Source organism: Eptesicus fuscus, chromosome 14 (assembly GCF_027574615.1).
Source record: "Eptesicus fuscus isolate TK198812 chromosome 14, DD_ASM_mEF_20220401, whole genome shotgun sequence".
NCBI lineage: Eukaryota > Metazoa > Chordata > Mammalia > Chiroptera > Vespertilionidae > Eptesicus > Eptesicus fuscus.
The window spans coordinates 81,716,951-81,736,578 of record NC_072486.1 but is presented as its reverse complement, the minus strand read 5'-3'; the positions used below and the strand labels follow the sequence as shown (position 1 = coordinate 81,736,578).

At 44.7% G+C, this 19,628-nt stretch overlaps 1 protein-coding gene across 2 annotated transcripts in view; it reads right to left on the bottom strand.

Moving 5' to 3' along the window:
- The window catches only part of RBM33 (RNA binding motif protein 33), a 110,915-nt gene that overhangs the window by 45,435 nt on the left and 45,852 nt on the right, over positions 1-19,628 (bottom strand). For both annotated transcript variants that reach the window (XM_028132531.2, XM_028132532.2), the window contains exon 9: positions 15,154-15,212. In XM_028132531.2, the coding sequence (XP_027988332.2) occupies positions 15,154-15,212 (59 nt within the window). The remainder of the gene's footprint in view (positions 1-15,153; positions 15,213-19,628) is intronic.

The following is a 19,628-nucleotide window of genomic DNA, read 5'->3' as shown; positions in this document are numbered from 1 at the left end:
ACAAGATGGCTGCCCCATGTGGACACAAGATGGCCGCCACAAGATGGCCAGCAGGGGAGGGACCAGGCCTGCAAGGGAGGGCAGTTGGGGGCAATCAAGCCTGCAGGGGAGGGTAGTTAGGGGTGATCAGGCCAGCAGAGGAGGGAAGTTGGGGGTGACCGGGCCTGCAGGGAAGGGCAGTTGGGGGCAATCAAGCCTGCAGGGGAGGGTAGTTAGGGGTGATCAGGCCAGCAGAGGAGGGAAGTTGGGGGTGACCGGGCCTGCAGGGAAGGGCAGTTGGGGGCAATCAAGCCTGCAGGGGAGGGCAGTTAGGGGTGACCGGGCCGGCAGAGGAGGGAAGTTGGGGGTGACCAGGCCTGCAGGGAAGGGCAGTTGCAGGGACCCAGGCTTGCAGGGGAGAGCAATTGGGGGGACCAGGCCTGCAGGGGAGGGTAGTTAGGGGTGACGAGGCCTTCAGGGGAGGGCAGTTAGGGGTGACCAGGCCTGCAGGGGAGGGCAGTTAGGGGCAATCAGGCTGGCAGGGGAGCAGTTAGGAATCAATCAGGCTGGCAGGGGAGTGGTTAGAGGGTGATCAGGCTGGCAGGCAGAAGCGGTTAGGGGCAATCAGGAAGGTAGGCAGGCGAGCAGTTGGGAGCCAACAGTCCTGGATTGTGAGAGGGATGTCCCAGATTGGAGAGGGTGCAAGCTGGGCTGAGGGACAACAACCACCCCCCGTGCACAAATTTTGTGCACCAGGCCTCTAGTAGATTATAATAGCCCTGGCCAATGTGGCTCAATGGTTGGTCTGTGCAGTGTCTGGGGTTTGATTCCCAGTCAAGGACATGTACCTGGGTTTCAGGTTCATTCCCCACCAGTCATGGAGAGTGGGGGAAGCAACAATTAATGTGTCTTTCTCACATCCAAGTTTTTCTCTCTCCCCCTCCTGCCCTTCTACTATCTCTGAAAAACAATGGAAAAAAAATATCCTCAGGTGAGAATTAACAAAAATAAATATCCTATATAATAAAAAAGTAATATACAAATTAACCCTCACGCCATAACAAAATGTCGCCATGCACAGAGGGGGCGGGGGGGCGGGCCAGCTGCTCCACGCGCCTGCCGCCGCAGTTCCTGCGGCCCCGCAGGGAGGAAGGAGGGGTGGGCAGGAGGTCCGGCGGCTGCTCCGCGTGCCTGCCACCGGGGTTCCTGTGGCCGCGCCGAGTGGAGGGGGGGGAGGGGGGCCCGGCGGCAGGCGCGCAGAGTTCCCCCAGCCCCGCCGGGGAGGCGGGTCCCAGCTGCTGCTCCTCATGGCTTCCACTGGGGTTCACTCAGCCCCGCGCACGCGCTGTTGGGGCAGCTCCACGGGGGGTCCTGCAGCTCCAAACTGCTTCCATCTGTGTGGGCGCAGGAAGGTCTGGTTCTCGCAGCATTTTCAGGCATACGCAAGTGGGCGGGGACTTGACTCTGGGTCTCCCAGCACAGGCAGACTTGACGCTGTGTCCCCGTGGGCGCCGGCCCAGACTCTGACAACAGGGAGGAGGGAGTCCCATCCCCCACGAGTCAGCCAGAATCAGCCATTGGTCAGCCAGCTCTCAGTGGCCTGACAGCCAGGACTCTCATTCACCTGCATCCCAGAGCCTGACAGCAGGGAGGTGGGAATATGTCTAAAGAGCAACTATTGACACAACATAGCACTACAGCTGAAAGAAGCTGGCGTCATCGACAGAAAATGTCTGAAGACCAACATGCCTCTGAAGCTGAAAGAAGGCAGCTTCGACGACAGAATATGTCTAAAGAACAGTCATCAACAAGTACTACCAATACTGATAGTAACTGCCTTCTCAGCAAAAATGGAGTACATGAGGATGCAATTCTCAAACATAGTTGTGGTAGAATGACTGTTAGATGTCAATTTTGCCAATCACTAAATTTCTCTGATGAAAAACCATCTGATGGAAAATTTACTCAATGTTGTAGCAAAGGTAAAGTTTGTCCAAATGATAAACATTTTCCAGAATACCCGGCATATTTAAAAAGATTAATGACAAACAAAGATTCTGACAGTAAAAATTTCATGGAAAATATTAATTCCATAAGTAGTTCTTTTGCTTTTGCTTCAATGGGTGCAAATATTGCATCGCCATCAGGATACGGGCCATGCTGTTTTAGAATACACGGACAAGTTTATCACTGTACTGGAACTTTACATCCTTCGGATGGTGTTTCTCAGAAGTTTGCTCAACTCTATATTTTAGATATGGCTGAAGCGACAAGTAAAAGATTAGCAATGCCAGAAAACCAGGGATGCTCAGAAAGACTCATGATCACCATCAACAACCGCAAGCATGAAATAAATGAATTAACAAAATTGTACAAGATGCTACATGAGGTAGAAAAGGAAGCCCAATCTGAAGCAGCAGCAAAAGGTATTGCTCCCACAGAAGTAACAATGGCGATTAAATACAATTGTCATAGTGATCCAGGTAGATAAAATTCTCCCCGTGTAATCGAGGTTGCAGTCATATTCAGAAACAAAGATGAAGGACCTCCTTTTGAAAGGGACTTGCTCATTCATTGTAAACCAGATCCCAATAATCTGAATGCCACGAAAATGAAACAAATCAGTATCCTGTTTCCTACATTAGATGCAATGACATATCCTATTCTTTTTCCACATGGTGAAAAAGGCTGGGGAAAGGATATTGCATTAAGACTCTGAGACAACAGTGTAATCGACAATGATACTAGACAAAATGTAAGGACATGAGTCACACAAATGCAGTATTATGGATTTCATCTCTCTGTGCAGGACACGTTCAAGCCTATTTTAAATGCAGGAAAATTAACTCAACAGTTTGTGGATTCATATTCAAAAATGGAGGCCAATCGGATAAATTTCATTAAAGCAAACCAATCTAAGTTGAGAGTTGAAAAATATAGTGGTTTGATGGATTATCTCACATCTAGATCTGAAAATGACAATGTGCCGATTGGTAAAATGATAATACTTCCATCATCTTTTGAGGGTAGTCCCAGAAATATGCAGCAGAGATATCAGGATGCTATGGCAATTGTAACAAAGTATGGCAAGCCCGATTTATTCATAACCATGACATGCAACCCCAAATGGTCAGATATTACAAACAATTTACAACGCTGGCAAAAAGTTGAAAACAGACCAGACTTGGTAGCCAGAGTTTTTAATATTAAGCTGAATGCTCTTTTAAGTGATATAAGTAAATTCCATTTATTTGGCAAAGTAATAGCTAAAATTCATGTCAATGAATTTCAGAAACACAGACTGCCTCATGCTCACATATTATTGATATTAGACAGTGAATCCAAATTACGAAAGGAAGATGACATTGACCGTATAGTTAAGGCAGAAATTCCAGATGGAGACCAGTGTCCTCGCTTTTTCAAATTGTAAAATCAAATATGGTATATGGACCATGTGGAATACAAAATCCAAATAGTCCATGTAGTCGGATATCCCCCAAGGGGTCCCAGATTAGAGAGAGTACAGGCCAGGCTGAAGGACACACCCCCGCCCCATACACAAATTTCATGCACCGGGCCACTAGTAAAGATATAAAGCCACTATACACACATATATCTATATCTAAATTTGCCCAAGTTATAAGAAATGGCTTTGCTCTAAGGATGGACGTCAAGAGTGGAAATTGCTGCAGGACCATGGGTGCTAACAGAACACAAAATGGTGCTTGTGGACTTTGCGGAAAAACGGCCACCTTCCTTCCGACCAGGACATTGATGGCTTATCCGTCTGTGCTGTCTTCCTCCCTCCACCAGCCAGGCTGCATTTCCCAGTCAGGCCTGCAAGGACTGTGCTGTGTGGCCAAGTTTTAGCAAATGGAATGTGATCAAAAGTAATGGAGGCCAGTTCCACAGCTGGTCAGTTAAAACAAACCTGCCTGACTGATCCCCACTTTTCCCCTCCTGCCAGAATGAAGTAACCTGAAGGTCAGAGGAAGGAGTCTGGAGGATGAGAACTGAATGAAGCCATTTCCCAGGGCCAAGCCGTTGAGGGTCTGGGAGTGTCAGCCAGTGCTCTCTGGCTAATATCCCCATGCTGGACACCTGGGGCTGTTCCCCAAGACTGAACCTTCAAATGGCCTTCTACCCCAGGGCAGAAAACTCGAAGGTTCCACCCCTTCCTGCCCTGCACCCCCAATGCCCTTACCAATCTTGGGCACCCAGACCCCACCTGGGCTCTGCTGCCACCACCTCAGGCTCAGCCCACACTGCCGCTGTGAGCTAACAGCAGAGCTGTGTGAGTGGATCAGTCAACCCCGATAGCCTGTGGGGCAGACACTCCATTCACAAAAACCTTCTGAGCAGTTACACACCTCACACTCAGCACAAAGTTAGGAAGCGGAGGGGCCTGGACCTGCCTGGACACCTACCTCCAGAACCTCTATGCTCTCTATCGTTTGTCATCAACAACAAATGGCTGAAATGCATCTTCACATCCCTTTATCTGTGCCAATGTTTGATAATCCCAGATGCATCCTTGTATGGAAATCCAATGGCTGACCGGAATGGACAGAAGGCACTGGCAGCTCTTACCTGATCAGCCTATGAGGGACTGCTGAAGGGGTGGGACAGCCTAAAAGAAGCAGCTGACGTGAGTTGAGTAAACAAGGAAACTTCTGGCTCTGGAAGCTGGTTCAACAGAACAAGAATGGAAAAAGTGGGATTTGTGGGCATACCCTTGAACCTACAACAAGGTGTGGTACCCTGGGCCGGCCAGGTGGAGGACAGCAGGGTTCAGGGGCCAGAGAAGCTAGCATAGGCCGAGCTGTACAGATGAGAGAGCCAACCCTGAGAGAGATGGACTTAGTTGGTCAGTGCAGTCAGACCCACCAGGAAGAAGCCTGTAAGGACCAGGAGGCGACGGGTTAGAAAAAAGGGCAGTTGACACAAGATACTACTCAGAAGGCAAGTCCATGACCAGAGAGGGCAGCTCCTCTGGAGAGGACAGGAGGCCCTTCATAGCCACCTGGAGCATCAGTGGACAACAGAAGTGGAGAACCTGAACACTGAAATAAACATGAAATATTAAACTCTAAGGTCCTAAAAGCCGCTCACAGGCTGCTCTCAGCGCTGCCTTTTGAGAACAGAAGAGACATTTCATAAAGGGGAGGTAGTACTGTCCTCACGGCTCGGTTTCATTTTGGACAAAGACGTCCTTCTCCTTCACAACTTACATTTGACCTTATGGAGAAGACTGCTCATTGTGTACCTAGTGCTCATCCTCACTGCTTCCTCAGTGACAGGACAACACTGTGCCCAGCTAAAAACTCCAAATTCCAAGCTGTAGCAAAGGTGGCCCTGTGACTGAGTTGGACCAACAAGACAGATGGAGCAAGACCACCTTACAGGCAGCACCTTCTGCCCCACCTACCTCCTCTTTCACCTGGAATTTGGTAATCCTATCTAATAAAAGAGTAATATGCAAATTGACCATCACTCCAACACACAAGATGGCTGCCCCCATGTGGACACAAGATGGCCGCCACAAGATGGCCAGCAGGGGAGGGCAGTTGGGGGCGATCAAGCCTGCAGGGGAGGGCAGTTAGGGGTGACCAGGCTGGCAGAGGAGGTAAGTTGGGGGTGACCGGGCCTGCAGGAAAGGGCAGTTGTAGGGGGACCCAGGCCTGCAGGGGAGCGCAGTTGGGGGGGACCAGGCCTGCAGGGGAGCGCAGTTAGGGGTGACCAGGCCTGCAGGGGAGGGCAGTTAGGGGTGACCAGGCCTTCAGGGGAGGGCATTTAGGTATAACCAGGCCTGCAGGGGAGGGCAGTGAGGAACAATCAGGCTGGCAGGGGAGCAGTTAGGAATCAATCAGGCTGTCAGGGGAGTGGTTAGAAGGTGATCAGGCTGGCAGGCAGAAGCAGTTAGGGGCAATCAGGAGGGCAGGCACGCGAGCAGTTGTGAGCCAGCAGTCTTGGATTGTGAGAGGGATGTCCCAGATTGGAGAAGGTGCAGGCTGGACTGAGGGACACCCCTTCCCCATGCACGAATTTTGTGCACCGGGCCTCTAGTAAATAAATAAATAAGCACATGTGTGTGTATATATTTATACACACACATATATATATATATGTGCAGGTCCCTGATACCATCACAGAATAGCCATACTAACTCAGAACTTTCTCATTTTTATGTAAAAACTAAGAAGCTTGGTGTTTAAAGTCACTGTTAACTGAGGTTTCTGTGATATGAAAACAACAGTGTGTCTTCCATAAATACAGTGGTGGCAAAAACTAATAGTGTATCTTCCATAAAAGCTGCAGCAAGAAACAGGCAGAACAAATAACTTTTCCTTAAAGAAGGAAGAAACTCGGGTTTATAGAATCACACGTAAATTACCCAAAGGTACACTATCACTAAATAACTCAAGACATGAACCACATTTCAGCCTCTGGATATATAAACCGCTCTTTCTTCCATGGCCCCTGCTTCTGCTGGGACCAATCTGTCTTCACATAACACCAAAGACACCTTGATGCCAAAGTGTGACACTCTGGCTGAGAGATCCTCTTGATGTGATCATTCATTATGTAACCTTCTATCATTTCATGGGTATCAAGGATAATAAATTACAAAGTCCCTCTATCAAATGCTGATTTTAAGACCGTTATTGCTTTGTAAATACCTCACTTAACATAACTTTTAGTACTAATGTGATTCTACCTTTTCAAAGAAAAGGCCACCTTAATCCTTTCTAATAATTCGTTTTGCTTTTCTTTATATTCCTTTAAAAATCCAAGGTAAGAAATTATTGTTCCCTTTCATGTAATTCTTATACAAATTGTGCTCTCACTTTTTTGCATCTCTTGATAATTACATGATGCTATCTACACTAATCCTATTCAGGAAAAACTGATAACTTCCCTTCAAAAAAAAGGATGGAAACTTTGCATAAATTGCTTAGCACAAAGTTAATCATATAATGCGGAGAATAAAGAGGCTCCAACAGCTATTATATGACTTATCAGCTTCCCTAAAAGGGTCAGTTGGTCTATTTTAATAAGACTAATTAAATACCTTAACAATATCATTGAAATTTCATGAATCTTTCAATAAATTACAACCTTCCTCTACATATTTTCATTTCTTAATCTCACTTAAAATGCAAAGAACTATATAAGAAACCAGATATTCAAGAAGGCCTCTCAGTTAATTCTGATTAAATGGATTAAATGGGAAAAAAAAAAGTGGCCACTAGAGACCCCTGACAATTAAAATTACAGCCCTCTATGACAATGTTAATCCTCTTATTTCAATATTGTTCTTAGATTTCTTTTTCCTTCAGGTTGTACCTATAGGTTTTCCTAGAAGGTACTTTTATAGTCACAGATGCACTGCAAACATTTTGAAGCAGTATATGCCCAGTGCTAAGCCCAGGCCACATGAACTTACTGCATAGCATGCAATGAAGTTACAACATCTTCCTTTAGTACAAAGTATTGCTTTTGATAAACGACTATTGATTTACATCCTATATAATAAAAGGCTAATATGCAAATCAACCGAACGGCAGAAAGACCAGTCACTATGACAAGCACTGACCACTAGGAGGCCGACGCTCAACGCAGGAGCTGCCCCCTGGTGGTCAGTGCACTCCCACAGGGGGAGTGCAGCTCAACCACAAGCCAGGCTGAAGCCGTCAGTAGGAATCCCCCGAGGGCTCCTGGACTGTGAAAGGGCACAGGCCAGGCTGAGGGATGCCCCCCTTGCATGCACGAATGTTGTGCACTGGGCCTCTAGTTATTTCATAAAGGAAAAGCCCTTTATTCCTGCACCCTATTCTCCCCCCAACAGCTCACCCAGTGACAGGCACTGCACAGCAAGCTTTTCCACTTTAGCACCAAGTAATGGTTATAGTCTGATATAGTGATGATTCAACTTGCAGATGCACTAACTGCTGCCCAGTTCACTGAGCAGCGTTTCAGGACTGAGAGAGGGAGGGAGGAGGTGCAGCATGATGAGGAGACTCAGGCTGCCCTGGTTCCCATCCTACCTCCTGCACCCAGTATGTGAACCTCAGCAATTTTACCTCCAAGCCTCAGTCTCACCACCTGTACGGTGGAGAAAAAGGTGCCTGCATATGCTGAACACAGGCCCAGAGCAAGTCTGGAATACTGAACTCACTCCTAAATCTTCCTCACTGCTGCTGGCCTTCATCAATGTGCGCTCTAGGAGACAGACTCTCACTCAGGACTGATTTCAAAGGAGGCGGTAGTACGGGCTCTGTCAAAGAAGGCACAGTCTGCTTGCTGTGAAACCCTCATCTGGGAAGTCACCTACAGATAACCCACAATCCCACTCCAAGCTATTTGCAAACAACCATGTTCACACAAACCTAGACACAGATGTTTACAGCAGCTTCATTTGTAACAGATGAAGACCAGAAATAATCCGATGTCCAAATGGGGAACCGATAACCAGTACATCCTTACAATGGAATAATATTTATCAGTAAAAAGGGATGCACCTCTGGCACGTGCAACCAAGTGAGTGAGTGAGTCCCAAGTGCACCTTGCTAAGTGAAAGAAGCCAGACTGAAAAGGCAGCATCCCACAGGGTCCTGAATGCATGGACAGTTCTGGGCACTGGGCACAGAGCGGAGGCTGGGAGGGGCAGCAGGGGTGTTTCTGGGGAACAACACTACTCCCGGTCCTAACCATGCTAATGACAACTGCACCCACTTATTAAAATTCACAGACATGTACATTAAAAGGACTAAATTTTTTAAATGAAAAAAAGCCTAATCTTTTGGAAGAAGTACTTTCAGGTACTTTATAATAGAATATGGTCTCTTTCAAAATTTATCTTGAAAATATGTCTGAACAGAACTATGGATCTTCAAGAACTCTGGGAAATAAATATTAACAAAAACAACTAGTGTGCTTTACAGGACACAGCACTAGAACAGGCCACAGAGATCTTCTTGAATACACAGGAGTCCTGAGACTTTGACATTCTGTGTTGTTAACATTTCACTGGTGAATTAATGAATTACAGATAGGCAAACTGCATTCAAAGTTTAAGTCTACTATACATGCAACTATACACCTGGGCAGGATTTGTGGAAGGTTTTCATTTCAATCTAACAGTTTTATTTAGCCAAACATTAAACAAAATAGTTTACCAAACATCTTACAATGCAGTCTTTACAACACGGCTGTATGGCTCAGTGATGATACAAGAACTGATCTCAGGATTTCCATGAGCATCCCCAGCCTTTGAGAGTTACCGTACTTTCCGGCGTATAAGATGACTGGGCGTATAAGACAACCCCCAACTTTTCCCGTTAAAATATAGAGTTTGGGATATACCCGCCCTATAAGATGACACCCAGCGTGTAAGACGACCCCCGACTTTTGAGAAGATTTTCCTGGGTTAAAAAGTCGTCTTATACGCCGGAAAATACGGTATTTGTATGGATCCTACTACACCCTATCTCTACCCACACACAATGTATGCTGACAGGACACAAGTCCAGTTGAAGGGGTGTTACGTTTTATAACCTCCACATTTAATCGCTGTTACACAGTGTTTAGCTGCTCCTCCTACTGCTGCAGTTGGGAATTCACTGATATGATTAAATTTGATGGTATGATAATATATGGTAATCATGATTAATCAGAAACACACCAGCAAATGGAGGATGGTGGGTATTATGTCACCTGCATTTTAAAGTGCAGTCTCTCCATGCAAGCCTGACAATGTCTGACAGCTGGAAGGACCTTGTCCCACATTTCCTGCTACCACTCCTACATCTGATAAAATGCCCATCATCCCTTCCCCGCTTTAACTGCTAATCATTAGGAGGCAGTGCAGGCGAGCGGTAACAACAAGACGGGTTCAAAAGAAAGACTAGTGTCCTAGATGGAATGATGCCGGGTTCACAGCTGCACGGACCACAATCAAGAAGGGATGGAATTGGATGCAGCAGTCTCATCAAACACGATTTGCATGAAACGCCACAAAGAACACATCCAGGAGCTGTCAATCACCACCACCTGGTCCCATGCACACCCCCCACCACCACCACCACCATTACACATACATAGGGATACAAAATGCAGTCAGACCTACCTGTGAGAATTGTGCCTACAAAGGAAACAACAACAGAAATCTCATTTATTGGGTCTACCTAAGTAGTAATGTAATTGCTAAGAAAACATTTAAACTGAAAAGTGAAGTCTTTTTGAACATAATTTTTAGTTTTAAAATAAACAAAGATCGTCCGGCCAGTGTTGCTCAGTGGTTGAGCGTAACCTATGAACCAGGAGATCACGATTCAATTCCCCGTCAGGGCACATACTCAGGTTGCCTGCTCGATTCCCAGTAGGGGGTGTGCAGGAGGCAGCCAACCAATGATTCTCTCTCATCACTGATGTTTCTATCCCTCTCTACCTCTCCCTTCTCTCTCTGAAATCAATAAAAACATACTTTAAATAAAAACTAATAAAGATCACTAAGAAATTATTTAGTAGCCAAACTACTTAGTATTTAAGTGGCTACCCTTGAAATACTAACATTTCCTGACATAGCAAAGTGAAAGCAATGACTGAATAAGTTTTAGAATACCCCAGGTCAAAAACTTGACAATGTGAGTGACTTGGGAATGATTCCTGTACTTAAAAGCAGCAGTCACACTGACACTGAAACCAACTAGGGAAATCTCAAAGCTGCATTTTCAGGTATCATTAATTGAAATTTTCATGTTACTTTTTTAAGCAGGTAGACTTTAAAAACATCTATTTTAGGACAAATATGTAACTGGAAAACATACTTGTACATAAGGAAAGGACTTTACATTTAAGGACAAAAACATTAGGAAGAGCCTTTGTGGAAAGTGAACCTTATTAGACTAACATGTAGAACAAAAAACACTGGGAACTGAAAACAAAATTCAGACACAAAGACAGTGTCTCACATTAGGTTGAAAAACACTATCTCATATTAGGTTGGCCAATCTCTGTGATTTTTAATTTAAAAAGTAGAGGTATTATCACTTAGCACAATTCCTAGGCATATTAGTTCTAAATTAAGAAGTTCTCAAGTTTTCATGAGATTGTGAAACAAAATGGGCTTTTAAGAAAGTCAAGTTTGCCAGTTTGGGGGAAGAGAAGGAAAGCCATGGCACTAATACCAACTGTACCCCACTGTGTGCCTGTCACATGTGGAAATCTAGTGGTCCTGTGTCTCCTGTCTGCCTCTTCTACTCGTTAGTCAGTTGGGTAGAGCTGAATTCCAAAGAGCTAAATGCACAAATTCACATCTGTATTCTTGAAAACAAAAAAAGTAAACAGGTAATATATACCTGCTCTACACTACTCCTTTTATGGAGTCTCTAATAAATAGCAAGATAACTCAATATTAAATTCCTGTGTGCACTTATTTAACAACTATTCATCTGCACCAGGCCCAGGTGGCTCCACCGGGCACAGATCAAATGGGACTTCACAGAAGTTTCTCTACAAACCAGGTGCTCAGGAAACGAGTTGGCTGTCAACAAGAACATCACACCTCTCCCAGGAGCAATGGAAGCTTACTGCAGGGCTACAGCTGGGGACAGATAAGATCCCAGTGACCTTCGCTCTTGCTCCACAGATTTCTGTATCTTCTGTGTAACAAGAGGTGTGCTGATTCAAACATACCCTCGATGAATCTGAAGTTAGGCTTCCTAACTTGAATGTTTTATCAATTTATTTGTGTGTGAGTGTGTTTCATTTTACAAAGCAAAATTCAGTTTAGTGAATGCTGACCGAAGTCCCCTATTGGAAAATACCAGGACAGAGCCCACAGGGTACAGGCCCATCAGTAAGAGATCTCCCGGGGGATGTGGCATCCTCAACAACACTGTCTCCACTATTTGTATAATATCATTCAGGTGAACACTGGCTTAAGGACGAGAATTGGGCTTTCTTTAACTGGGCTCGGTCCATTTTATGACTGGGGGACTAGCACTATGCAGAGCATATGGCATGAAAAAGAAATTCACTAAAAGTTCACAAAACTACATTTACATTCATAGCAACAAGTTTAGCCTAGTAGTACAAAAGAAAAAAATAGTATTACTCAAAAAAGATCTGGCATAAGTAAAACAACAGAAGATGACCTAGAATTAACCTCCTGTCCCAACAATATTTTGATGGACATTTTAAAGACATATTCTATTGTATGTTTCTAAAATAGATTCCACATCTGATTATTTTCTCTGCAGGAGACTGATTACAGAAATAAACAGAGCTCTGCATTTTCAAGAACCAAAGTTCACTGCTTAAGACCTAGCATTTGGGGCTTTAAAAAAGATACATGTTAAACAGCAGCAAATAACTGAGCTGAAGAAAACATTTCTCAAATTATATCACCCACATGACGATGTCCTAGTGCAACTATTTCCTGTCATCCAAGCCAAAGCAGCTTGACAGGATCAACACCCTCGAGTACCGTGTAACTTAAACGAAGTTCACTGCCTCACAAAGCATTTTCTCTTGTTATCCTCTGGTACTCAAGGATTTGCCCAATTGGAAAATACAAGTGGATGAAAACTGCAAATGATTATTCTAATTTTATATAAGTAAACAAATTTTTGCGAAAATATTTATTACATACATTACTTTCTTTTTCTTCAACTACAATTGCTTTTTCATGTCAAATGCTATCCCTAAAATGCAAAGTTTATTAAGTCCAATAATAATTTTAACACAGATGCTCACAATCCCAAGAAACAGCAAAAAAAACTCAAAAAGCTAGTGCTTTACAATAACTAAGCAGTTAAACCACCTCACAGGAAAGGTGTATCTAATGAATAAACACATGCAAGCTTATCCTGGGATGATGCAATTATTAACCTAAGCTATTTAGACAAACGCGTTGAGTAGGAAATTGTACTAAATATCACCTGATTTTTAAATAACTAGTTTTTAGAATTTGATAAGTAATTTAAAGAAAAAATTAGCAAAGAAAATGAAATCAGTAAGAATCCGTTTTAGAAACTGTATCATAATTCATAATAACTACAAATCCAGGAACTTGCTAAAAAAACCCACAAAACTCTGACTTTTAAATCCAATATTGACTTTATTTTTAAGTAATCACCTGATTGTACATCTAGATCCTTCATTAAAACTTTTCGCTAGCCTGGCCAGTGTGGCTCAATAGTTTGAGCATTGACCTATGAACCAGAAGGTCATGGTTCGATTCCCTGCCAGGGCATATAGCCAGGTTGCCAGCTCAATCCTGAGTGAAAGAGGAGGAGGGAGGGTTGCAAGGGGGGGAGGGAAGGGGGGCCAGCAGGAGCAGCTGATCAATGATTCTCACTCATTATTGATGTTTCTAGCCCTCTCTCCCTCTCCCTTCCTCTCTGAAATTAATATCTTTTATAAAAAATAAAAACCTTTTGCTAAATGCCACCGACAAACACATCTACTGAAATATCAAAGCTAAAGTCAAATAGGTCATTCAGGTATTTCCTGAAAATCAGGTTGTCTAACCTAAGCAAAACATTTGTTTTACATACAAATCACATTAAAATTTTACATCTGATCCATTTTTCCCAGCACTGTTTTCAGAAAGACCATGTCCTCACTGATTTAATAAAACCATGAACCACCTACAAATCAAACCAAAATCTCAAATATACAAAATTTACTTTAACATATACAACTTTTTAATGGACATTTTTCTTCTAGTTAAGACATGTTGGAAGAATGAAGAGTTATGGAAAGTACAGGAAAGTGTGTGTGTGTGCTTTCTTTTAAAGATAGTTTAAAGACAAAACCTTCCTTTTAAAATATAAAACCATCCCAAGCTGATGTGGCTCAGTGGTTGAGCATTGACCTATGAATCAGGAAGTCATAGTTCCATTCTGGGTCAGGGCACATGCCCGGGTTGCAGGCTCGATCCCCAGTAGAGGGCATGCAAGAGGCAGCTGATAAATGGTTCTCTCTCACCATTGATATTTCTCTCTCTCTCTCTCTCTCTCTCTCTCTCTCTGAAATCAGTAAAAACATATTTTTTAAAAATATGTACATCCTATCGCTTCTCAGCCTTTTGGCTAAAATCAAGTATAAAAAATATGTACATCCTAGAGGCCCGGTGCATGAAAATTCATGCACTGAAGGGGGGTTCCCTCAGCCCGGCCTGCCCCATCTCACAATCCGGGAGCTCTCAGGGGCGGGAGGTGACCCGGCAATCAGGGGAAGGCGACGCCCCGTCACACCTCTGCTGCTGCCACTGCTGGCAGCGCAAGCCTCGGCCGGCCCTGGTTACCCAAGCCTTGGGCTGGCCCTGGGTGGCTGGGGGGCTCTGGGGACTGGGGGACTCAGAGGCGGGCCCGGCCGTGCCATGCGCCTGCTGCCCCGGCAGGGCTGAGGGGACTGGGCACCTCCATCTTGTGGCTGTGGGTGCCACCATCTTTGAGTGTGTGACAGTCAATTAGCATATTCCCTCCTTACTGGCTGTGGGCATGACATTTTTGTAATGGTGTGACCGTCAATTAGCATATTCCCACTTTATTAGATAGGATGTATGTGTGTGTATAAATGGATGTATATACACATCTATAATAATAAAAGTATAATATGCTAATTAGACCGGACGTCCTTCCTTCCGGACAAAGCTGCAGTGGGCGGGGGCCAAGGCCCTTGCACGAATTTCATGCATCGAGCCTCTAGTATATTTATATAAAACCAATGGTCATTAGGGCTTTTGAGGTTTTTATTAAAAACAAATAGAGACCTCATCATTATTCCCTAGAATGTCACATACATACCCACATGTACACAAATGCACATGTGCCCATATACACTTAGCACACATTATAACAAAGCAAGGCCCTTCCTCACTTAACATCAGGCAATAAATAAAATCAAAATTCATATTCTTTAAGATGAAAGGCATTCAACTGATGATCCTGATTCAACAATCTTACAGTTAAATGAAATTAATCCCATTCTCAAAAACCCATTGACCTTAAGCTTTTAATAAGCATTTTCCATTGCAAAAATTATGGTCAATATTTACTAATCTTTAAGCTTATATTTAGTTGGACCCACTTGTATTAGCTATATTAATATTTCTTAGTAAGTGTGTGCTCATTGTCTCAGAGCAGAAGAGCAGCTGCTACTCACTGGGAATCTCTGGGGTCCCACCGCAGGTCTCTGTTGGCTCGGGACTGGCAGCAAGGGCACTGTGGAAAACACCTCTCATTAGAAACACGTTGTGCTCACACCCAGACCAGCTGCTAAAGGAAGGCAATAGACTAAGTATAACATAAAACATATACGATGTGCACAACATAAAACACATTAAGTTTCCATCAAGAGGAAGGGAAGGGCTTCTGCCTTCACACAAGAGCACAGAAAGCTTGCATTTCCACTGTGAGTTCCCATTTAGGGTTAGAACATTTCGCAACAAAAGAACAACTTACTTTTTTTCACTTCCAGGTTACCCAGGCTATCCAATCCCAGGCATATCTCCGACTCCACTCAAATACAAATTGAAATCTAAATCCTCTAGAGTCATGAAAAGAGTGAGAGGGAAGAAAGGTGAGAGTGAAGCAGAGAGCAAGGGAATATACAAGCTCAGGGTACCGTTACAAAGAACAACTACTATGCTGAGACTTCTTTTTGCTTTGTTTTGTTTTGAAATAAGCAGAATTCCCACTGACCTATCAGAAAGACAAGGAATCACTTTTCTAAGGGAGGAGGCCAGGTGTTAGTTTCACACCTGGGGCCAAATTGGGTATGTTTAAGCTATATAAAATGTGTGAGGTCTACTGATCTGGATGTGGGGAACCCCAGCACCTAAGTAGTGACTGCTGTGAGTGGCAGCTATACCTCTGACTAAGGTGTGCTGCCCCATCATCTGGGAAACTCTCAGAGTGTCAGGTGTTATGGTCTGATCTGTGGCCCCTCCCAAATTCATATGCTGAAGTCCTACCACCAGTAACTCAAAATGGGACTGTATTTGGAAAAAGAGGTGATTAGAGTAAAATGAGGTTAAATGGGTGAGCCCTAGTCCTCTGTAACTGACTGGTGTCCTTGTAAGAAGAGATCACAACACAGACATGCACAGAGGAACAACCAAGTGAGGCTACATACAGCAAGAATAAGAACATAGCTTATAAATTAGAAATATAGTAGTATTAGATAATATTTTAAAATAGCACATTTTAAAGAAATTTCTGGCAAGTGAGAAATAGAGAAATGATACAGTTTAAAAGTCAATCAAAACTGCTTTGGAAACACAGTGCGGAGATGCAGTTTATTTACTACAATTACTCTAGGCCAGTGGTCGGCAAACCGCGGCTTGCGAGCCACATGCGGCTCTTTGGCCCCTTGAGTGTGGCTCGGCGTTAGAACCACTTCTTCAGACTCGCCCAGGCCAAAAACCGACTTCTGCGCATGGGCCACGAAATTTCAATCGCACTGTACGTGCGCGCCCGCACGTGGTATTTTGTGGAAGAGCCACACTCAAGGGGCCAAAGAGCCGCATGTAGCTAGCAAGCCTCGGTTTGCCGACCACTGCCCTAGGCATTTATACACTAAGCCTTGTAATTAACATCACATGTCCACAGGTCCACTTACAGTGATAGTGTAGATGGATGGGCCTGTAAGGCCACTCGATCAAAGCAAAGTGCAACTGAAAAAACTTATTTTGATAAAATGTAAAAAAGACAGAAGTACATCCCTCTCTTGAGAGCCTAATCCAATGAATCAAAATTTCAAAATAAGAGTAAATTTGCAAGACTTCATATAAAATAGCAACCAGCCCCTCAATCTATGTAGCTGGCTAAAGGCTCTGGGTACATCGATTATATACCTGAAGCAAAACAGTAGACCATGAGGCAGAGAAAGAGAGTACCTCTGACCTGAAAAGATTATCATGAAAGTAAAGAAGAAAAAAACTACACATTAAATAATATAAAGACAGCATTTTTTAAACTACGCACCAAATTTTTAAACATTTTTTTAATAAACTGTATAAAGCCTCCAGCTGGCGTGGCTCAGTGTTTGAGCAATGACCTATGAACCAGGAGATCAGGGTTCGATTCCCAGTCAGGGCACATGCCCATGTTGCAAGCTCGATCCCGTGTGGAGTATGCAGAAGGCAGCCAATCAATGGTTCTCTCTGATCACTGATGTTTCTATCTCTCTCCCTCTCCCTTCCTCTCTGAAATCAACAAAAATATTTTTTAAAAAAATTAAAAAAATAAACTGTAAAACGCAATGGGAAAGAGGAGAAAAAGAATAAACGCTGACAAGAACATCTGAGAACAGGTGTGATGCACAGATCGAATCTAGCCAGGCCAGAGAGAAGGCATCTGTGACCTGTCCTCCTAGGGGCCCTGCAGTGCACCTGGTCTGCAGGCAGGAAGACAAGTCTACCTATGAGAGAACTTAAAACTTGGACTGTTAACAGATCATTCCAGTTGAACCTTAAACTCCAAGTATTTGATATTTAAGACAACATCTTCTGTTGTCCCAGGTACTTAATGGATTAGATTAGCTTTCGATTCACTGCAACAGTTCTAATAGTGAACAACTGAAGAACATGTTGAATTTCCATCAGAACTGGTTAATTATAATTTGATGGAACACTTCATCCTCGAAAAGGAAATGTGTGCCATCAGAAAAGATATGTGCATGCTTGTTACCTTTTACATGTACCTTCTACCTGCCTACAGTCCCGAGAACCACTAGGCTCCTCTCTCTCAGTATCTAGCAGGCAGCTAGATACTAAGCCTCTCTTAAGAGAACTGCTTTCTACTTAAGCTCATTCACTTGCTCTCTCCCTACACCAGCGAATCTCAAGATCAAAGGTGCGTCAAGGAGAAGGAATGTGTGGCACAAAGCCCCAGCTTCGTGATGAAAACCATTTCGCTTATTCTGAGTGTAAAACTTGCCGGGAAGGTGACGTGCACTTACTGAGTCTGCACGAGCCAGGCCTCTGTCTATGCCCATCAAGCTGCTAACTCAGCAAGGCACACGCCTTCACGCCCGGAAGACACCCTGAGTCTCCTTAGCGCTCTCCCACTCTGCATGCTCTCCACCACTATTTCCATCAGGCCACACCAACCCATGCACCTGACCAACTGCCAGTTCTCCCTCACTGTGCAAGGAAATACGCAATGACAGAGGCTGACGTCAGTAAAATCATTCCCACAGCTTGATTTCCTGCAGGCGCATGTCCTGGGCAGCCACTATGGAAAAGGCTACTTTCGGGCACCCTACTTGGCCCCATCAGCATGCGCGGGTCCCTTCCTCCCACAGCTACTAGAGCAGACACAGGTAGTGGTGCTAATTACACAGACTCTAACGTGCCCTGCCCTGCAAGACAGTGAGGTCACTGAGTGATTCTAATATATGGTGGGGACAAGCGAAGGGGTCAGTCAGGGGGTCAGGGACCGACAGTGCTAACACCTGACCTTCCAGGTGTGTCAAACAAGAGCGATCTCCTGTAGCAACACAAGGACACTGACCCTCCTCTGCCCCCCCCCCCCCCGCCCCCCGCCACAGCCAGCCTGCCACAGTTACAGCCCTCTGCTCCAAGGCCACAGCACAACTTCACAGCGCCTCCAGGCCACGGGCCCTCTTCACACTCCAAGTTCTATTCTCAGGCTTCTCCCCAAGTTCCGAAACTTCTCAACCACACCTTTGGAATTCCAAGTTCTCAGCCACCAGAACCCATGCTGGCCTCAGCCTGTCCCCTTCTTGCTCTAATGGAAACCTAGCTGTCCCAAAGGATGATGCTGTTTTCCCTCACAGCCTTCCCCACTGGCTCTGGAGGTAGAGAGGGGTCCTTCTTGGCCCTCAGTGCTGTTTCCACCCCAAGTGTTCCACACTAGCTACCTGATTCCACACCAGCAGCCTCCTTCAACTCTTACCTCCCTAATGAAGCCAGCCCAGCCCTACCTGCTCCATCTGTCAATGCACTGGCATCCCCTAACCTGCCACAGAAATCCATGTGTTTATGGCTGACTGTCTGTTAGAACGCAGGACCATGACTGCAAAAAGATTGTCTGCTTTGTGCACCAACGTAACTCAGTGCCTGAGATAGAAGCATCGCAGCCCACGTGTGCTGGACAGAGGCATAAAGATGTGCTCCTGCCCTAGCCGGTTTGGCTCAGTGGATAGAGCATCAGCCCAACTGAAGGGTGTCAGGTTCGATTCTGGTCAAGGGCATGTACCTGGGTTGCAAGCTCAATCTCTGGCGCTGGTCAGGGTACCAGCGGGAGGCAACCAGTCAATGTGTCTCACACATCAATGTTTTTCTCTCTCTCTCTCTCCCTTCCTCTCTCTAAAAATTAATGTTAAAAATACCCTCGCCCGGCCAGCATGTCTCAGTGGTTGACCTATGAACCAGGAGATCACAGTTTGATTCCCGGTCAGGGAACATGCCTAGGTTGTGGGCTCGATCCCCAGTGGAGGTCGTGAAGGAGGCAGCTGATCAATGATTCTCTCTCATCGTTGATGTTTCTATCTCTCTCTCTCCCTCTCCCTTCCTCTCTGAAGTCAATTAAAAATATATTTAAATATATATATATCCTTGGGTGAGGATTAATAAACAAAAAAAGATGTGCTCCTTACCAAAGGCATGAGAA